The sequence below is a fragment of the Bos taurus genome, chromosome 9 (assembly GCF_002263795.3).
Source record: "Bos taurus isolate L1 Dominette 01449 registration number 42190680 breed Hereford chromosome 9, ARS-UCD2.0, whole genome shotgun sequence".
NCBI lineage: Eukaryota > Metazoa > Chordata > Mammalia > Artiodactyla > Bovidae > Bos > Bos taurus.
The window spans coordinates 65907179-65926049 of record NC_037336.1 but is presented as its reverse complement, the minus strand read 5'-3'; the positions used below and the strand labels follow the sequence as shown (position 1 = coordinate 65926049).

General features: G+C 32.8%; 1 protein-coding gene across 1 annotated transcript in view; it reads left to right on the top strand.

Annotated features, from left to right (window-relative positions):
* Nucleotides 1–2123: 2123 nt before the first annotated feature.
* The window catches only part of THEMIS (thymocyte selection associated), a 199436-nt gene continuing 182688 nt past the window's right edge, over nt 2124–18871 (top strand). The window contains 1 exon segment of the mRNA NM_001098116.1: nt 2124–2360. Coding sequence (NP_001091585.1) covers nt 2270–2360 — 91 coding nt within the window. The 5' untranslated portion in view covers nt 2124–2269.

Sequence of the window (18871 nt, the reverse complement as noted above, 5' to 3'; positions counted from 1 at the left end):
AAGGTGGCTAATGACTCAGTTCTTGTAGAACTGGGTAATGAAGCACCGTCTTTACTTGGCAATGCTTTGATTTTTTTCTGCATTCTCATTGATCAGGCTCTTATTACACCTGTAATCTACTGTTTCAGTTATTAAACTTTAAGCATTTATTTTACTACCTGGTGGTTCAATACTCTCTTAATATTCTTATTTATAGTCAATTTTATCTCAGCTGTTTATGTCAGGATTTCTTTGCCTAAAGTGTCAGAAGTGATAATGGTCTGAACTGAAGTGGTAGTAGTGGAGAATATAGAGCAAGAAAAAGGTGAGTGATATTGATTATTGCTGCCTATAGTGCTTGAGGGATTTGGAGGCAGGACATGGCATCTCTCACGATGCAGCCTTCAGGCTTGATAAACTGAGGCAGTGGTAGTGTCATTAACTAAGACTGAGAATATAAAAGAAGGAGAATGTAACAGAAAAGGAGGTTCATCTGTTCCTAGAGCAAAAGCAGGAGAAGCGAAGACTATTGTAAAAGATTGATAATACTTTGAAATGGCTTCGTTGACTAGTAGGATGAAAAGTTGATGTGGGAAAATTTTTTAAAAAATCAAGTGAAGTCCAGTTTGAGTTAGATATCAAACGAGATTTGCTATAGTACCACTTCTAACCGATACATGATTTTCAAGGAGCAGTCCACAGCAGCCCTTTCCAGATACTCAACCATGTGAGAAGCAAGCTGTAAACAATGTTTGCAGTCTATTGAAGGGCCTAAGCTTGGGAAAAGGGGTGCAGAAGGCAGACTGATCAAATTTAGGAGGATCTTGAGCAAAAACAAAACAAAACAAAACAAAACAACTGCAAATGAAAAAGTACTTAGAAGCTACAGGTGAAAAAACTATTGACGTGACCTTATAAAATTTAGTTTTTTAAAGAAAGAATTGAAGCCAGGCAGACTATTGCAAATATCAAGTATGATTTTAAGAGTTAAAAGAGTTTTATAAGGCCTTGTTTTTATTTTCTTAGGTTATTTACATAATGAACGCACCCTGGCCCTCTCTGTCTGGCTATGCTCTTTGCAGCTTAAGGCTAAAACAATTTCTAGACAGGGAACATGGAGTCCAATTTATAAGTATAATACGCAGATTCTTAGTTTCTTTTGCTGTGTTTGTATCACCCAGTCTTCTTTTAGTCACCTTTATAGAGACTTGGAAAATGTCACCTTGAATTGTATACTCTAGCTCTAAAATATTGTCTCACTCAAATGCAAAGGCTAGGAAGGAAGAAGATTTTTTAGAGATTTGTTTTTAATGAGGCTTCTTTTGCTTCCTTTGACTTTGGTCATTCCCAACCCTCACCATTTCAAATTTGGACCCCACGATCAGAGGTGTAGAATTTTGGCCTTGTAAGAAATCTGTACAATTTATTAGGCTCTAACTTTTTCTCTATTAAATAAATGAGACAAATCAGGGACAGAGAACATAAGGCTGATGTCACTGGTAAGTCAAAGGCAGAGCTAACCCCAGGAAATTCAGATTTCCTAACAACAGATTTAGATACTTTCACTATAGTGTGGTGACTAGAAAATTCATATTGATTTACTGTATCACTTTGCACAGTGTACCCCTCCCCCACTCTCCTTTAATATTCAGCAAAATTTTTAATGTGGAAAAATAAAAAGGGGTTTCTGATCCTCCCCCTCCAGAGTATCAGATTTCTGAAAAGAGCTGACACAAAGCACTTTTGTAACCTAATTTTGTATAAAAGCCCTGAGAATATGCAAATAAGGCACAGAGCCAAACTTTAGAAGTGAAGTGAAGAGACAAAGAATTGATACACTGCCCTTTTTAAGATTATACTCTAGTCCTGAATTTCTGTTCTTTCCTGATTGACAAGCCACAAACAACTCCGACCTCAGACAGCCTGGCCCGTGCTGAAGATGCACACCTGGACCAGCAGCAGATGAACACAGCTACTTGCCAGTTCTCATTTTTTTGGCAGTGTCTGTTCAGACATTCTCACCACACCTCCATCCTGTTCTACTTCAGTGTTAGAAGGAAATGAAGCCACAATGAGAACTAAAAAGAGCTGTAACACCCTTTGTCCCCTGCCTGCCTCTTTCCTCCCTTCTCACTCCCCTCCCCACATAGAGTTACTCCACCCCAAGCAGGCTCCGGTGTGACACTCTGATAAAGGAATGATGAGCTGGGACTGTAGCTGCAGACAAGTGACATTCAGAAGCCAAAAGCTTCTGTAAGTACCAGGTCTGCACAAGATCCAAACCAAAGCAATGGCATTGTCCCTGGAAGAATTCATCCACTCCCTTGACCTCAGGACCCTCCCCAGGGTCCTAGAAATCCAGTCAGGCTTCTATTTTGAAGGTAAGCACCTTCCTATCTCTTGATTGGCTAGAAGATGCTCATAAAGAATATACTGTTAGGAATTTTAGTGCAAATTTTTAAACAGAGAATATATGAGTTCTCGTAAAGGAAAGGTCATTATCAGAGAAAGTAATTGAGAAATTGTCGAGACTTAATAGTGTTGAGGAAGGGAGAAACTGGATAAGACTCTGGTGTGGATAGGGGCTAGGAATTGAGTGAAGCCTCTTGAACTTTTTGTAGGGCTTTAAATAGTTCAACATGAATTATTCCTGTCTTTCCTTTGAAATTGGTTGTAATTCAAGTGAAAAGTTATCTGTTTCTATGTTTCTAGAACATAAAATAAAGATTTTTGGAACTATTAAAAGCACAGCATTTAGGAAGAAAATTTCACCAAAATTTTAACCACTTCTAAATGTTACTTATATCAATGCTTCTCTCCCTCTTTCTGTAGTGGTCTAACTTCTAATTTCTTTAATAATGGCATTCATATTTAAAGGTATAGAAGTTCACATTTACTAAATACAGGATAATTTTTACAGAACCTATGTCAGAGTTCTAAAATCAGAGCTCAACTAAGACTGTTGAATAAGTTAGTGTGCTTTGGTGTAACTGTATTACTTCAGAAAAAGCATTAAGACTTACAACATATACAATACATACCCTCAATTTTTTTAAGCAGTGGTTTGAATATACGTAAGACAGAGTCATTTTCTGGGGAAATATATATTTCTGGTTCCAAGGGTGGGAGAATTGAGCCAGTAGTACAATTAAGTCCAGAAAAAGTACCGGGAAGATAAAAAACTGTTGGTGGGCAAATCTTCCCCATTTATAGACAAAATAATTTTTTAGATATTATGAAATAAAAAACTATTGATGAATGTCAGACCCAGTTCACACACACACAAACACACACGTGCACACCTGTGAGTCTGTGCTCGAGAGCCTGGGAGCTGCAGCTACTGACGCCAGAGTGCTCTAGAGCCCGTGCTCCACAACGAGAAGCCACCACAGTGAGAAGCTCTTGCTCCACTTCTAGAGAGTAGCACCCACTCACCGTAACTAGAGAAATCCCGCAGGCAGCAATGAAGACCCAGCGCAGCCAAAAATAAATAAATAAAATCACTTTATAGGAGAGATTAAGTTAACCTCTTGAGGTAGTACAGAGTGACTTTTACTAAGGCTGTATGATTTATAACAGAATAGAATGAGTGAATGTGGGCTTCCCAGGTGGCACAGTAGTAAAGAATCCACCTGCAGTGTAGGAGATGCGGCAGACACGGGTTTGATGCCTGAATCAGGAAGATCCCCTGGAATAGAAATGGCAGCCCCCTCCAGTATGCTTACCCGTGGACAGAGAAACCTGGTGGACTACAGTCCATGGGGTCACAAAGAGTCGGATATGACTGAACGACTGAGCACGCATGCACAGGCAATGAATTGGTGTAGGCAGCCATCAGTTTTAGTATAGACCATTTTGTTTAATTCATTTGTAAATTGATTATTTTGAAGCAGACCATATTTTTCCATATATATAATACTGTGAAATCTATCTTTGTCCCTAAGCTGTCCCCAAGTCATTTTTTTGGTCTCATGGTTTGTGCTTTTAAGATTTCACATTAGGAAGTTCTTCCTCATGTTTCATTTACAAAGATATTTTCTTATGCTATTTTAAATCAACTTTGCAGCTTTATATTTCATATTTAAATTTTAACTATGCCATGAAGTGCAGAGGAATCCAATTTTATTTTTTTTCCATATAGTAACAGCAATTTTCTAGCACCATTTACTAAGCTAGCTATCATTTTCCCTCTGATTTGTGTTGTTGTCTTTAAGTTATATGCTCATAACTGGGTTGGTTTGTCTCTTAAATATCTCTTCTGTTCATTAGTCTGTGTTTTCTCAGTTGTGTTCAAGCATTGTTTTTGTAACTATGGCTTTGGTTTAAGCATAGTTCACATATAAACCAATCTCTTTGCTCCTTTTGTAGCTATTCACAGACCTTTCAAACATGTCTTTAAATAAATCAATGGATTACTTTAAAAATCCAACTGGAATTTGTATTAATGTTGATTTTATAGATTAACTTGGGAAGAATTGAAATTTTTGCTTTAAATCTTGCAAAAGAACAGACTGTGTCCATGTGTTCAGACTATCTTCATCCTTTAATACTTTACTATTATGTTATACTTCACTTAAGAGAAAAAAGCATACATCTTGATGAATTTTCACAAATTAAGTATATTCGTGTAACCACCATCATGGTCAAGAAATAGAAAATTGCAAGTATTTTGGAAGTTACATCTTGTGCTCTTTCTCAATCATTATCTACTATTTTCCCAAGAAGTAACCCTTATCAGACTTTTGCCCACTTATGAACTTTATATTAATGAAACATTATAATAGTATCCTTTTATGTTTGGCATATATGTTCAACATTATCTTTATAAAATTAATCTATACTGTTCTATATAGGCTATTCATTCCAGTGTGTGTAATATTCCAGTAGATGAATATATTGCAATTTATTTATCCATTCCACTACTAATATGTATTTGAATTATTTCCAGTTTGAAGATGTCTGTTGACGTTGTCATAAACATTCTTATTTATGTGTGTTCACACATGTATAATATTCAATTGTGTATATAAAGGAGTGGAATTGCCACATCTCACAGGATGCATATGTTTAGTTTGGGTAGGTAACAGAAAACAAGTTTCTTAAGTAGTTATACTACTTTACCTTCCTACCAGCACAACATGAGAGTTCTAATTAATCCATATTCTTGATAACACTTGATATCAGTCTTTTTAAGATAATTGAGACTAATTTAGATATAATATCATATATTTTCAAGTGTACAAAATTATGATTCATTATTTGTACATATAGCAAAATGATCACCACTATAAATCTAGTTAACATTTATTACCACACATAATTACAGTTTTTCTTTTCTTGTGATGGGAACTTTTAAAATTTACTTTCTTAACAAGTTTCAGAATCTGGTTCTCTCCAGAAAAGACTAGGATTTAATTTGTAAGTGATAAGGCATCAGTTTTTTAAAAATCTCCCTGATGATTAAAAATGAAGCCAAATTTGAGAACTAGTATTGTGAAACTAGTTCTCCCAATTTTTTTATTAGCAGTTCATTGGTTTATAGAGAATTGACATGATTTTTAAATGAAGTCTTCTTCTGAACCATTAACCTAGTTTATCTGTCTAGTTATATGAATAGATATCTTTTCACTTCTGTCGATAACATTTAATAATTTTTATTTGTGAAGTTCTTACACTTCTATTTCAGATTTATTCTTAGTTGCCTGATTGATTTTTAAAATTCCATTATAAGTGGTATCTTTTGAAGTTTTCATTTTTTCTTTGTGTGTTTGAATTCTAAGAATATATCTTTAGATTATTTTATATTTGTTATATACATATTTACATTTTCTGTAAATGTTGATAGGTTCTTATTCTTTCCAATGATTATACTCTATTTTCCTTCAGTTAAGTATTAGCTAGTGTTTCTATCAATAGTATAATATCAAATAAGAGTAATGATTTACTCATTATTTAATTGTTTCACTCACCTCACAACCATAGAGAGAAAGTTTTAATAATTTGTCATTAAATATAATGTTTGCTTTAATTTAAAGAAGTTTCTAGTTTTCTACTAGTTTTTTAAGTCATAAAGATATGTTTACTTATCAAACTTTTAAATAACTTCTGTGATGATAATATGATTTTTTTACATTGATTTTTTAAAAAATCTTAAGTCATTTATTTGTGGAATAAGATAAGTTTGGTTATATATCATTGAATTCAGTTTATTAGTTTTAAAGAACTTTTGTATTTCTTTTAGGGTATGAAACTGGCTTATAATTTTAATCTTGTATGACATCCTACCCAGGTTTTTGTATTGAGTTATGTTGAGCTTATAGAATTTCTTGGGTAGAGTCTTTTTTTCTTCTTCTAAAGATATTATATAAATTAGATGTAATTTCTTATTTAAATATTTAGTAAAATTTCAAAAAAGCCATTCTGAGCTGGGATTCCTAATGTAGATATGTTTTTTGATTATGACTTCAGTTTTTAAATAGTAAGGTCTTTCCATCCATTAGCATAGGTTATCTCTCATTAAAAAACAAACAAACCAAAAATTCGTCTTTCTGATCATGTATCAGAATTAAAAAAAAATGTCTCCATAGAGATCCTGTGTATTCTAAAGCTAGTTCCTAGAATGCAGACACATGCACGTGTTATATTGCTATATTGACTGATATCATATTTCCTCTGTTCTCACCAATTACTACTGAAGTGGAAATGTAAGTACATATTACTATGATACTGATGAATTTATTAATTCTAACAATTTATTTTTTATTTCTCTGATTTTCCTAAATATTGATATCATTAGAAAACATCGAGTTGTGTCTCTTCCCTAATATGTTTTGCAACTGTTCATTTTTCCTTATCTTGATAGTATGGTCCAGAGCCTCCAGTACTGTGTTAAAAAATGAGAATTCTGAATTATAAAGAAAATGTGTTTAAAATTCCTTCATTAAGTACAATATTCTAGAACTGGTGTTTCAGTTCAGTTCAGTTCAGTCTCTCAGTCGTGTCCGACTCTTTGCAACCCCATGAATCGCAGCACGCCAGGCCTCCCTGTCCATCACCAACTCCCGGAGTTCACTCAGACTCACGTCCATCGAGTCAGTGATGCCATCCAGCCATCTCATCCTCTGTCGTCCCCTTCTCCTCCTGCCCCCAATCCCTCCCAGCATCAGAGTCTTTTCCAATGAGTCAACTCTTCGCATGAGGTGGCCAAAGTATTTAGTCATCACTAAATTAAGGAAGTTCCTGTCTATTTCTTGCTTTCTAGGTGGTTTGGTTTCTTTGGTCTGCTAATGAAATTACCTTTAAAAGATTTTTCAAATTGAAGAATCTTTTAATATAGTATTTATAATAATATTTACTAACATTTGAAATACAAAGTAGGAGTTTGATATATTTAAAGATTTTTGCGTTTGATCACAACTGAAATGAGCTAATAGACTCATTTATAATTTTAGATTCAAGATAACACTAGCTTTCTAAAATTAACTACATAGATTTTGTTGTTTTCTTTTTCTTGAGAGAAATTTATTTGAAAAGAGAGAAATGGGCCTTAAACTCTTTAATTTGGTAGAATTCTCTTATAAGAATAACTGGATGTGAAATTTTGGGGTGGGAATTCAGAATTTGGTTTGGTAAAATCCTCTGTTGCTTTGCTTCTCTCCTTGATTTCTGGCTCTATTATTTTCTCATGTCCTTTGCTCTCTTGCTCCTTTTCTAGCTTCCTGGTATAAATCACAGTCATTTTAAAAACATTTCTTGCTTCTTGGTATGTATGCTTAAACCTATATTTTTCTCTAGATAATTCTTTCTTTCCCATACATTTTGCCTTGTAATATTTTCACTTTTACTCAGTTCTGAGTACATGTTTTTCCTTTAAATAAAATGGCTATTTATTTTCTGATAATATAAAATTGTCTTTAGCTGTTCTTTGCTTTTAATTACTAGTTTTATTGTATGTTGTTAGAGAACAGTAGTCTATATTGTATTATATTACTGTTTCTTTGAAATTGATTCAGGCTTCCTTTATGACATGAAACGTGAAACATCAAGTGAGTCTCAGCATGGACTAGCTTATATAAAATACAATAACACATTATTAGGCATTGTTCAAAAGGCTAGAATCATGGAAGAGAGTGGGGAAGCCTCTACCCTATTGGGACTTATATTCCAGTGGCTGGAACAAATGACAAACAACCAACAGATTTGATATATACACAAGTACCATGAAGAACTAAATAAGTAGAGAGCAAAGCAAGAGGGGGGGAGATGATCTTTTGCTAGGGCAATCAGGGCAGTTAGCTTGCGGAGATGATATTTGAGCAGAGGCCAGAATAAACTGAGGAAATGAGTCTTGCATATTTCTGGAAGAACATTTCTGCTGAGGACAGAGCAAGTGTAAACCATATAACAGATCTCTTCATCTAATTAAGACGCAAAAAGGAGACGAGTGAGGATAAAGCAGAGCAACTGAGGGGAAACTTAGTGGAAATGAGGCTGAGGACATAGGGATGCACAAATTTTGTAGGCCTTAAAAGCCATATAATACATAATTTGCTACAGAGTGGGGCTGGGGAAGTGAGTGGGGACCAGTAAGATAAAATGATCAGTGAAGTTTTCTCTGAAGAGCTGGCTTAGTAGCAGAGACCTGAATGCTGAGAAGGAATCAGACAAGAAAATATCCTGGAGGTGAGTGTTCCAAACAAAGTGAACGGCTAGACCAAAAGGGGCTTAGTCTGTTTGAAGAAGAGAAAAATATCCTTGTACCTCAAACGTATAAGACAAAAAAGAGAGGAAAGTCATATGAGAAGGAGATTCAAGGAATGGGCAAGAGCATTTCAAGGAGTTTAGATTTTATACCTGGTAATGACCAATTCGCAGCAGAAGATTGACAGGACTTGATCACCATTTTAGGTGGGACTGCACAGGCTTTTGCGGGGCAAAACTGGGTTGAGACACTTTAGGACTGTGTGATAATCCAGAAGAGAGTTCATGTTACCTTGATTCAGTTGGAAGAGAAATAACCAATTTAGTGCATACTTTGGAGGTAGAAATGTCAGGACTTGCTGATAGATTTGATAAGGGTGTGAGACAGAAGAAGACTAAATGATGCATGGGAGGACTTTGACCTAAACCATTAGATAGATGTTTGCACCTTTGACAGAGTTGTGAAGACCTTGGCAGGGTAGAGGTTTGATGGAGAAAGCAAAAGCTGTTTTGGACATGTTAAATCTGTTATTCACCCAAATGGAAATTTCAAGTAGACAATTGAAAAAAATAAATTTTGACCACACATTGAAATAATGACTGGAATGCCCCATCCATGAGCTAATTGATCAGGACTTTATTCAATCAAAAACCTTGTAGGCCAAAAACAAAAAAAAATGAGCACATACGTTAAAATTCAATTTCTTTATTGTTATTTATGGTAATTCTAAAGCATATACAGAAATAAAAATTGTAAGAGGATAAAGATGAAATTAATAATGTTTTAAACAATTTAAATTTTTTATTAATAATTTAATAATTTAATTTTTATTAATAATAAACCCTTTTTCTCTCATAAAAGTTAAATTGTTATATTAACTATTATTGAACATTATTGAAAGTATTAAATATTTCCATTATTGAATACCTCAGTATTTGAAAAAATGTTGATTCAATACCATGTGATAGGGTGATTCAAAGACATAGCTGTAATGTATTTATTTAAGTACTTGTTTTAAATAATAGCCCTTAAAGATACCTTGTAAAGGTCCAGTATACATCATGTACACACCATATAAAATATACATTTAAGGAAGATTTATCTTAATGTTGGTGGCCATCAATCCATATGTGAAATAATTTTCTGCATAAATCTGATTTTGGCAGTTTCACCAATTGTACATAGCTGATGACAAGTTCGTACTAGGAATAGAAGTGTCACTCTGTCATTCTCTTCTTGATAGGTTCTACAATTTTCAATTCTGAAATGTCTTTGTAGGCATCTTACAAAGTTATTGTCTATTTTGTGGAGAGTAGAAAATAGATTATAATAATTCTTAACTTGATCTGTATAAAATCTATTATATGGAAGTATTGCAAGAAAATAAGTGAATGAAGACAATTGTTTTAATTGATATTTTTGGAATTCTGAAACTGTCTCAATATATTGTGAACTATACATGTCATGTGACCATCTGGTATAGGAATAAATTAAATTTTTTATAATTAAATACTAATAGAGTTTAAAATTAAATTTTAGAAAATCTTTAGAGTAAATATTGGTATAGTTTAATTTTATTTTTATATAAAAATTAATACAAATTGAAGCTCTTCTATTTCTTCTTTTATCTCCCTTCTCATAATAATAATTATCATAGATTTTCCTCTTTGAATTTTGAGTACATCATAGAATTGGACTTCCTGACTCTTTTGTGACCATAGGACATGGGACTTGCATTAGCCAATGTAATGAGAGCAGAAGTAAGGTGCATCATTTTGAACAGATGCTTTAAGAACCAGTTCATAATTTAACATATTTTATCCCGGTGGATCATGTCAAAACGAAGCCTTCAACAGCCTGGATCTCTAAGTAACTATGATTATTAGAGACCCTGCCCTCACTCATTTGAATTGGACGCATAGTGAAATGAAAAATATACGTTTATTATTTAAATCTCTGAGAATTTGAAGTTGTTTGTTGTCTCAGCATATGTGTGTGTGTGTACATGTGCTCACATGCATGTGCACACACGAGCATGCTCATTCATGTCCAAATCTTTGTGACCCTACGGCCTGTAGCCCACCAATCTCCTCTGTCCATGGGATTTTCTTTGCAAGAATACTGGAGCGGGTTGCCATTTCCTCCTCCAAGGGATCTTCCTTACTCAGGTATCAAACTCACATTTCTGGTGTCTCCTGAATTGGCAGATGGATTCTTTACCACTGAGCCACCTGGGAAGCCCTATTTCAACATAATACTTTCCTTACTGACACAAGTTATATTCATTAAACTAGAACTGCATTTATTACCAACTAAAAAAAAAAAACAACTAGATATTAGACAAACTCTGGAGAGAGTTACACAATCCCAGGAAAGTTAGTTGATAATAATGTTACCACATATTTATGGAAAAGTGAGTTCACCACTCTGTATTCAGGAAATATTTGTTGCTTGACTATTCAGCATATTGCTAATATTACCATTTATCACTGATTACTTCATATATGTAGCCAGTTTGATGTTGACTTAAAATTTTGGCAAAAACAAAGTTTGTTTGTATTATGATCTTGCTCAATTAACTGGATGTTGAAAAATGGTTTTTCTCTATAGAAATAATATGTGCACATGGCTAGAAAATTGGAAAATATAGAAGCATAAATATTCAATAATTTCATCAAATATAAAGAAATATGATTAACATTTTGATGTATTAACTTCTAATTTTTACAAAAGTATGAATTAACTTTTAAAAGGAGAAAAATTTATGCCAATTTCTCCACCATGCTTTATCCAGAATATCGCCACTCACTGTGACCTCTATCTACCCCCTTGGTGGGTTCAAATCATCATAACATATTGCCAGGATTATCAAAATAGCCACCTAAGTTGTCTCCCTACTTCTCTTTCACTCTTGAAGTTTAGTCTCATAGCATCCAGAGTCATGCTTGTAAGTGGTATGTCAGATTATGCTGCTTCTCTGTTAAAATATCTCCAATGGATTTCCAATTTTTTTCAAAATAAGGACCTTCCAATGGGTAATAGGCTTTTATTTTTCTCTTTTTACTCTCACTATTTATCTGACTTTATTGTTTACAAATCTTTTCCTTCTAACCCCATTGACCTCCTTATTGTTCCTCAAACTTGGGATATGCTCCTGCCTTAAAACTTTGCTCCCACTTTTTCCTTGAGTTGGCAAACTCTTCAACTAGATGTCAACTTGTGAGGCTCATCTGACCACCCTATTTATTACAGCAAAATTTTTGTTCCCTCTTCCCTATATTTCCTGTACTCACTATTAAATTCTTCATTGTTTTGGAATCAAAACACTATCTTCTTATATATCATGTAGGTTATTTATTGTTTATTTTTCTATCTTTTCCCATTAGATTTTTCTTACAGTTTAAATGAGGTATTAATTTTCTAAACCATAAAATTCATCCCTTACAGGTATACAATTCAATGATTTTTAGTAAATTTATAGAGTTGTGCAACCACCACCAATGTTAGACCATTTCCATCACCCCAAAGAAGTCCCTTGAGCTATTTGTCAATCATTATTGCTTACATTTCCAGCCCCAAGCAACCACTGCTCTCCTTTCTGTCTATAAATTTGCCTTTCCTATACATTTCATATGAAATAAATCATACAGTATGTACTGTTTTGAAACTAACCTTTTACTTAGCTTAATGTTTTCAAGGTTCATCTATGTTGTAGCATATATTACTATTCTGGTGTGTTTTTTGTTGCTAAATATTTTTGTGTGTATGGATATACCACATTTTGTTTATTCAACACCAAAGGCCATTTGTATCATCTCCCTTTTGGAGATAATATGAAATAATGTACCATTTTAATTTCCCATTTTACAATGAATTTGGATTCCAGTTTCTACAAATTCTTGCTAAAACTTGTGTATCTTTTGTTTTATAATCAATGGTATCTCACTGTAGTTTTAATTTCATTTCCTTAATGACAAGTGATGTTGAACATTTTTGCCTGTGCTTAGTAGCAATTTATTTGCCTTTTTTTGAAATAACATCTCTTCAATTTTTTTGGCCTTTGTCCTCTTGTTATTGAGCTGTAAGACTTATCTCTGTATTTTGGATATTTGATTTGCAAATATTTTCAGATATATAATTGAAAATATTTTCTTCTGTTCTATGGCTTGTGTTCATTTCCATAATATTATCTTTTGAAACAAAAAGATTTTAAATTTATAGTCAAGATGTGTCATACATTTTTTTATCATGTTACCTAACCCAAACTTACAAGAATTTCCTCCTATTTTGCGTTGGGGGTCCACCAGATCACTCCTGGTCTTGCTGATTTTCTAGAAATACAGAACTCAGAGAAGCTGTTAAACTGAGTTACAGTTTACCACAGGGAACAAAGAAAAATTAAAGCCAGTAAAGAAAAAGGCATATATACAACAGGGTCTATGAGAAAACAAATTGCCAGTTATCCTCTCCCAGTGAAGATACATGATATTTAATTCTCCTAGCAATGATTGTCACAATAAGGACAAATTATTTCCAATTAGGGAAGCTCATCTGTGCCTTTGTATCCAAGGTTTTTATTGGGGCAATTACACAGGCATTAAGGATTTGTGTGATTGACCTCAAATCCTGGGTCTCCAGACCCTCTAGAGATCAAGCGGTGTGGTATGGTCCAGGACCCCAAATAAACCCTAAAAGGCATTCACCATAAATTACATTGTTAGCATAAATTACTGGTGTGGCCCAAGATCCCAGACATACAAAAGCACTCTTATCTGACAGGATATTCCAAGGGCTCAGATGTTTTCTCTCCAGAACCAGTTAAGGGGTAGTCCTTTCTTTGATATGTGCAGGGTTTGAGCACCCTAAGTAATAGTTAACCCTCTACTGCACAGTTTTATTTTTTTATACACAAGTTTTACCTCTTATCTCTAGGTCTAAGATCCATTTGCACTAGCTAGAATTTTCTAAAGCCTTAATTCCAAGTAACTTAAGAATTAATCAACTATCTACACAGCTATGAAACATGCTGGGAATGACTCAGGTATAAGCAGCTCTCTCTGGCTGAGAGAGGTGAGGGAGTTAACCAAACCGATATCTGGTGAATGGCTTTCCAAGTTGCGAGAATATCTTTAGCCAAGTACTATGGTGAGAGTATGCTGGTGTATTTCAGAAAAAGTGAGAAACCACTAAGGCCAGAAGGAGGAGGAGAGTGAACAGAAATAATATCAGAGGGGAAATAGTGCAGAACCATATGCAGTCCTTTTGAATATTATAAGAGTTTTACTTTTAGAATTGGGAACTTGGAGGTACCGATCTAAATTAGCAAAAGCAACTAAAACAATGCAAGGACTTTCCTCATCACTTTGAATATAGATTCTATTAGCCATTTCTTCTGTTTACCAAAATGAATATTGATGAAAGCACACATACATTTGCAGAAGGGAGAGCATAGTTTTGCTTAAATAAGCCCATAAATATAATGTTCAAAAGTGTTTTTTATAGCAATTTTTAAATACCATGAAAATGTTTTCCCTCTTGGGGAAAGTAAGATTTAGAGGAGATAAGATTTTTAAATATTGTGTTTTGAATATATTAAGTATCATATTTCTTTTTCCTGCCAAAATATGTTAAAATTATGGAAATTAGTCCTTAAATTGTATCTGCCTCCCTGCATTTCTTCTCTCTATCCTTCTTTCTACAAAATGAATAGAGTATGATTCTTGTCCTTAAGGACTCTTTAGGCCAGTAAAAGAAGATGGATTTAAAAAAAATCAATACATGTGCTATATTGTGAAATGTATTTTAATGAACTGTTTTGAGAACACTGAGAATTTACCACACAAAAAGCTTACCAAGAGGTGATGATATTTTTCTGCAGCCTATATAGAAAATGAGCAAGCAAATAAGAAAATTTCAGAATGAGAAAAAAATCTTTAGATCATTATACAAGTTTGAAAATTCAAAATATGATCCAAGAACAGCTCAGAGAATAATAGGTGATCAGGTTATTTGTGGTCATATCTTAAGTGGCTTCTGAGCTATAATAAGGATATTGAATTTATGCTATAATCAGTAGTAACTTATAAAAGGATATTATTTTCATATCTGATTATAAAAGTAAATCATGTTGATCGTAAATTTGAAAATTATAGAAAAAGCTAAAGAATTTCTGAGATTTTAAGGCAAAAAAAAAAAAAAAACAACCCTCAGATGAGTAGATTAGACATCTATTGCAGTAGAGGTTTCCTAGATAAATATGAGACAAACTGCAAGGAGCTAATAGCAGCTACAGATAGAAAAGACAGGATCTGTGGTCTTTTTGGGTCAAATATTCTGAACTTCACAGTTTATGAGCTGTGAGCAAGAGGGAGGGGTTGATGACAGATCAGAGGTTTCTGGACTAAGGAAACATGGTAGGTGATAAAAATATTACTTGAAAGATTTGCCACAAGAGCAGCGGTGGTTTTGGAGATGGAGGCATGATTCAGTTACATTCCAATGAACAAGAGCTCCTGTAGGACATTCAGATGCAGATGAACGTTAGCCCACCAAAGATGTATGTCTGAAGTAAAAAGACTAGTAGGCTTACAAGATTTAATATATCAGAATTGTAAGTGGGTGAAAGAAGCCTTATTATTTCAGGATTGCCCTGTAGTGCATGCGTCAGGTCAGAAATATGTGGATCTCAAAGAACAACGTGGAAAGTGTGGATAGAGGAGGAGTTGGTCAAGCTGACAAAGAATAAAGGGAAAAAAGTCTCTGTTGAAGGAGAAATAGGAGAAAGTGGGCTGGTTTGTCAATCAAAATAAATGAACATAAAGCATTAGAATGAAAGTGTCAGATATAACATTTGCTATTAGCACATAATTTATGATAGATTATTGACTATGATAGCTCTATATACTGAAGGATTATTATGGGTTGGGTATCTTTGTATATAGATTTGGGTATGTAAGCATATGTAATGAGTGTATAAATGTATTTTGCATATGTATGTCTATACATAAATATATGTGACTATATCTAATACAACACATATAATTAAATAATATTTTATTCTCATCTATACACAAATTTAGTACCTGTATGCATATATATATAATCTTATTAAATTTTTTATATTTATAAGTACATTTAATCCTTGGTGTTAGCTGCTGAAATTATTATTATGATTTCCATTTTCAAGTCACCTATTTGCCTATTTGCCCCAGAGATAAAACTTGTAAAGTTTATTCTTGCTCTTCCTACATGAAGAATTTATGATATTCTGTAGTGAATCCTATCTTTATAAAATCATCAACATTTTTAGAAATTTTATAACTATTTACTGTTTGACTATACAATTGGGTAACAGACAAACACAAGAAATAGCTTGTATTGGATACACATTTGTTTTGTCTTTTAGGGCTTTCTTGGTGGCTCAGTGGTAAAGAACCTGGCTATCTGTGGGGAGACAAGAGATGTGGGTTTGATCCCTGGGTTGGAAAGATACCCTTCCAGGGCATCTCACTCCAGTATTCTTACCTGGAGAATCCCATGGTCAGAGGAGCCTAGAGGGCTACTGTTCATGGGATCACAAAGAGTCAGACATGACTGAAGTGATTTAGTATGCACAGGCATGCATATTCTACTACTGATTACAATTTCAATAAGTATGATGTTAAAAATTAACTTGAATTGGTTAAATGCATTGAATAATGATACACAGTGAATTATGAACTATATGAACATGACTTTTATTAATTTGACACATGTATGAGTTCATATGACAAAAAATTGTGCCTATTTTAATACTTACATAATTCTTTTATGGCTAATTGACTTTAACTTTTTTAAGATTTAATTTAATCAGCTAGTGATATGATAGTAAAATCAGGGAAAATTTGAAAATTATAGCATTGTATTCAACTTGTGTTTATTCATATTTCATAAATTTTAAATATTAGGGCAAAAGAAAATTTTTTTTTCACTTTTTAATATGAGTTCACAATATTGATATTGGTTCATAAGGTTTAATTTAATCAGCTAGTGATATGATAGTAAAATCAGGGAAAATTTGAAAATTATAGCATTGTATTCAACTTGTGTTTATTCATATTTCATAAATTTTAAATATTAGGGCAAAAGAAAATTTTTTTTTCACTTTTTAATATGAGTTCACAATATTGATATTGGTTCATAAAGGCTAATGAAATATGTCCTGTCATATTTAGGAAATAATTTCTGTTAAATGAAAACAGAGCACCAGTATTTCTCTACATGAGCTTATATTCATAATAATGCATTAAAGATGAACATTACATTTCTAAAGTAGAATTTTCTAAATATTTACAACATATTCTGTTGAGCTTCATAGGTTTAAAACTGCTCTTGATTCACAAAGACCTAAGTTTGCAGATAGTGAAAGTTGAACACTTTCAATATCTAAGCTTTACAATTCAGTAAAACTTATTATATCCCAATATTTGAAATTGATCATAGGATTAATTAAACAAATATAAATTTGGTCTATTTGTGTCAGTGTCGGTAATACACAAAATTTACATTTATTAAAGCACAATATTATTTGAAATGATGTTAAATGTTTTCCTATAAAAACCTTGGAATCATATTTTATCTAAGGCTTAACACTTCAGCTACTATATATCTTGACTCTTAGATTGGTTCTAGGCCATACACTACAGATCAATGAGTTCCCCTTTTAGTGTAATTAAACATTACATTTTAAAAAATAAAATCAAAATATTTGAAAATATAAAAGAATTTTTAAAGTGTGTGGCATTTTTGTGTTTGTACTTGAATGGAACACATTTTTTTCCTAAAACTTAGCTCAAGCAGAACTTATTTTAGGAAAAAGTCCTAAAATAGAAACAAGCAAAAGAAACTCAGGTAAGAGTAATATCAGTTGTTTTATTTTCAAAAGCTATAGAGGAAAATAACTGCCAGGAAGATTTTTGTGTTTAACTTAAGTGGAAATGTCCCAAAATGAGGGCATTTTTATACAATGGTACACACTGTTCACATCTATTGTAGAATATTCATACTTTAAAAATTCAACTTATTTGTTAAATGTCAAGCTTGACTATGCAGTATAAAGATGAAAAAAAATGGAAAGCTAGCATATGTTTTCACATATACTCATATAGAGATTATTCATATGCTTCCTTCATTTTATAAGTATAAAGAAGTGACTAAGCAATAAATTAAGTAAAAATTGTGTTTCTTATTGGCTTCTATGTTTTCAAATACTGTGAAATGGATAATTTGTTTAGGGTTATTAATTACCAAATTCCTTTGAATAAGTACAAATTATTCATCAATTATTTAACATTGAAAAACATTTTCTAAAGAAAATGAAAAAGCTTTGGCTTTATGTGTAGTAGTTTATACTTTTGTATAATATGATACCAGCAAATTTTTTAGGCCCTGCTAAATAACTGGAGAGTAAGCACTGAGAATGGGAGAAAAGGTAATTTCAAGTAAGGTGTTAAAAATTCTAAAAAATCATTTTTAAAAACGTCTATCTTTGATGCAATATTTAAGGTCCGAATTTTTTTAAATTGCACTTTAGTTGGGGCATCTACTTTGTTCTACTTCTAATAAATATTTGAAACCATTGTACCTTTTTAAAGCAGATTTTAGCAAAAGCCATAAGATGAAATTTACTTAAATGAAACAAAATTTTTCACATGAAATATTTTTAAATGGCAAGGACATTATTTGAAAATTTTGTTGTTATTTGATGAAAAATAATTTATTAGGAAATGGGGAAGGTTTTCACTAATCTATGTAATGAAATTAATTTTCTGATTTTCCGTTTTACTCTAGGTTAGAAGGGTTGGGCTTAGTGATTCAGCACTTAATGTCAGTTAAGGAAAGAACACCTGCCCCATAAACGATGTATAAATTCTAACCACAGACTAAAAGCCTTTTTTTTTTTTTACTTCTTTGTTGACATCAGAAAAAGCCTAAAACATATTTAAAATATTTTTTCCCAGAACTTGTGAAATCAAATCTTGAGTTTTTAATTAACTGTTCATTATCAGAGGCCACTCTGATTTTGAATATTACTAACATAGTTACTGATTTAAATATATTCCAATTTAAATATAGTGTATGTATTTATTCCAGTAGTTTAAGGAAAAAAAGCAATCATTTAGAATGTTCAGAGAGATTATAGAAACTTGACAG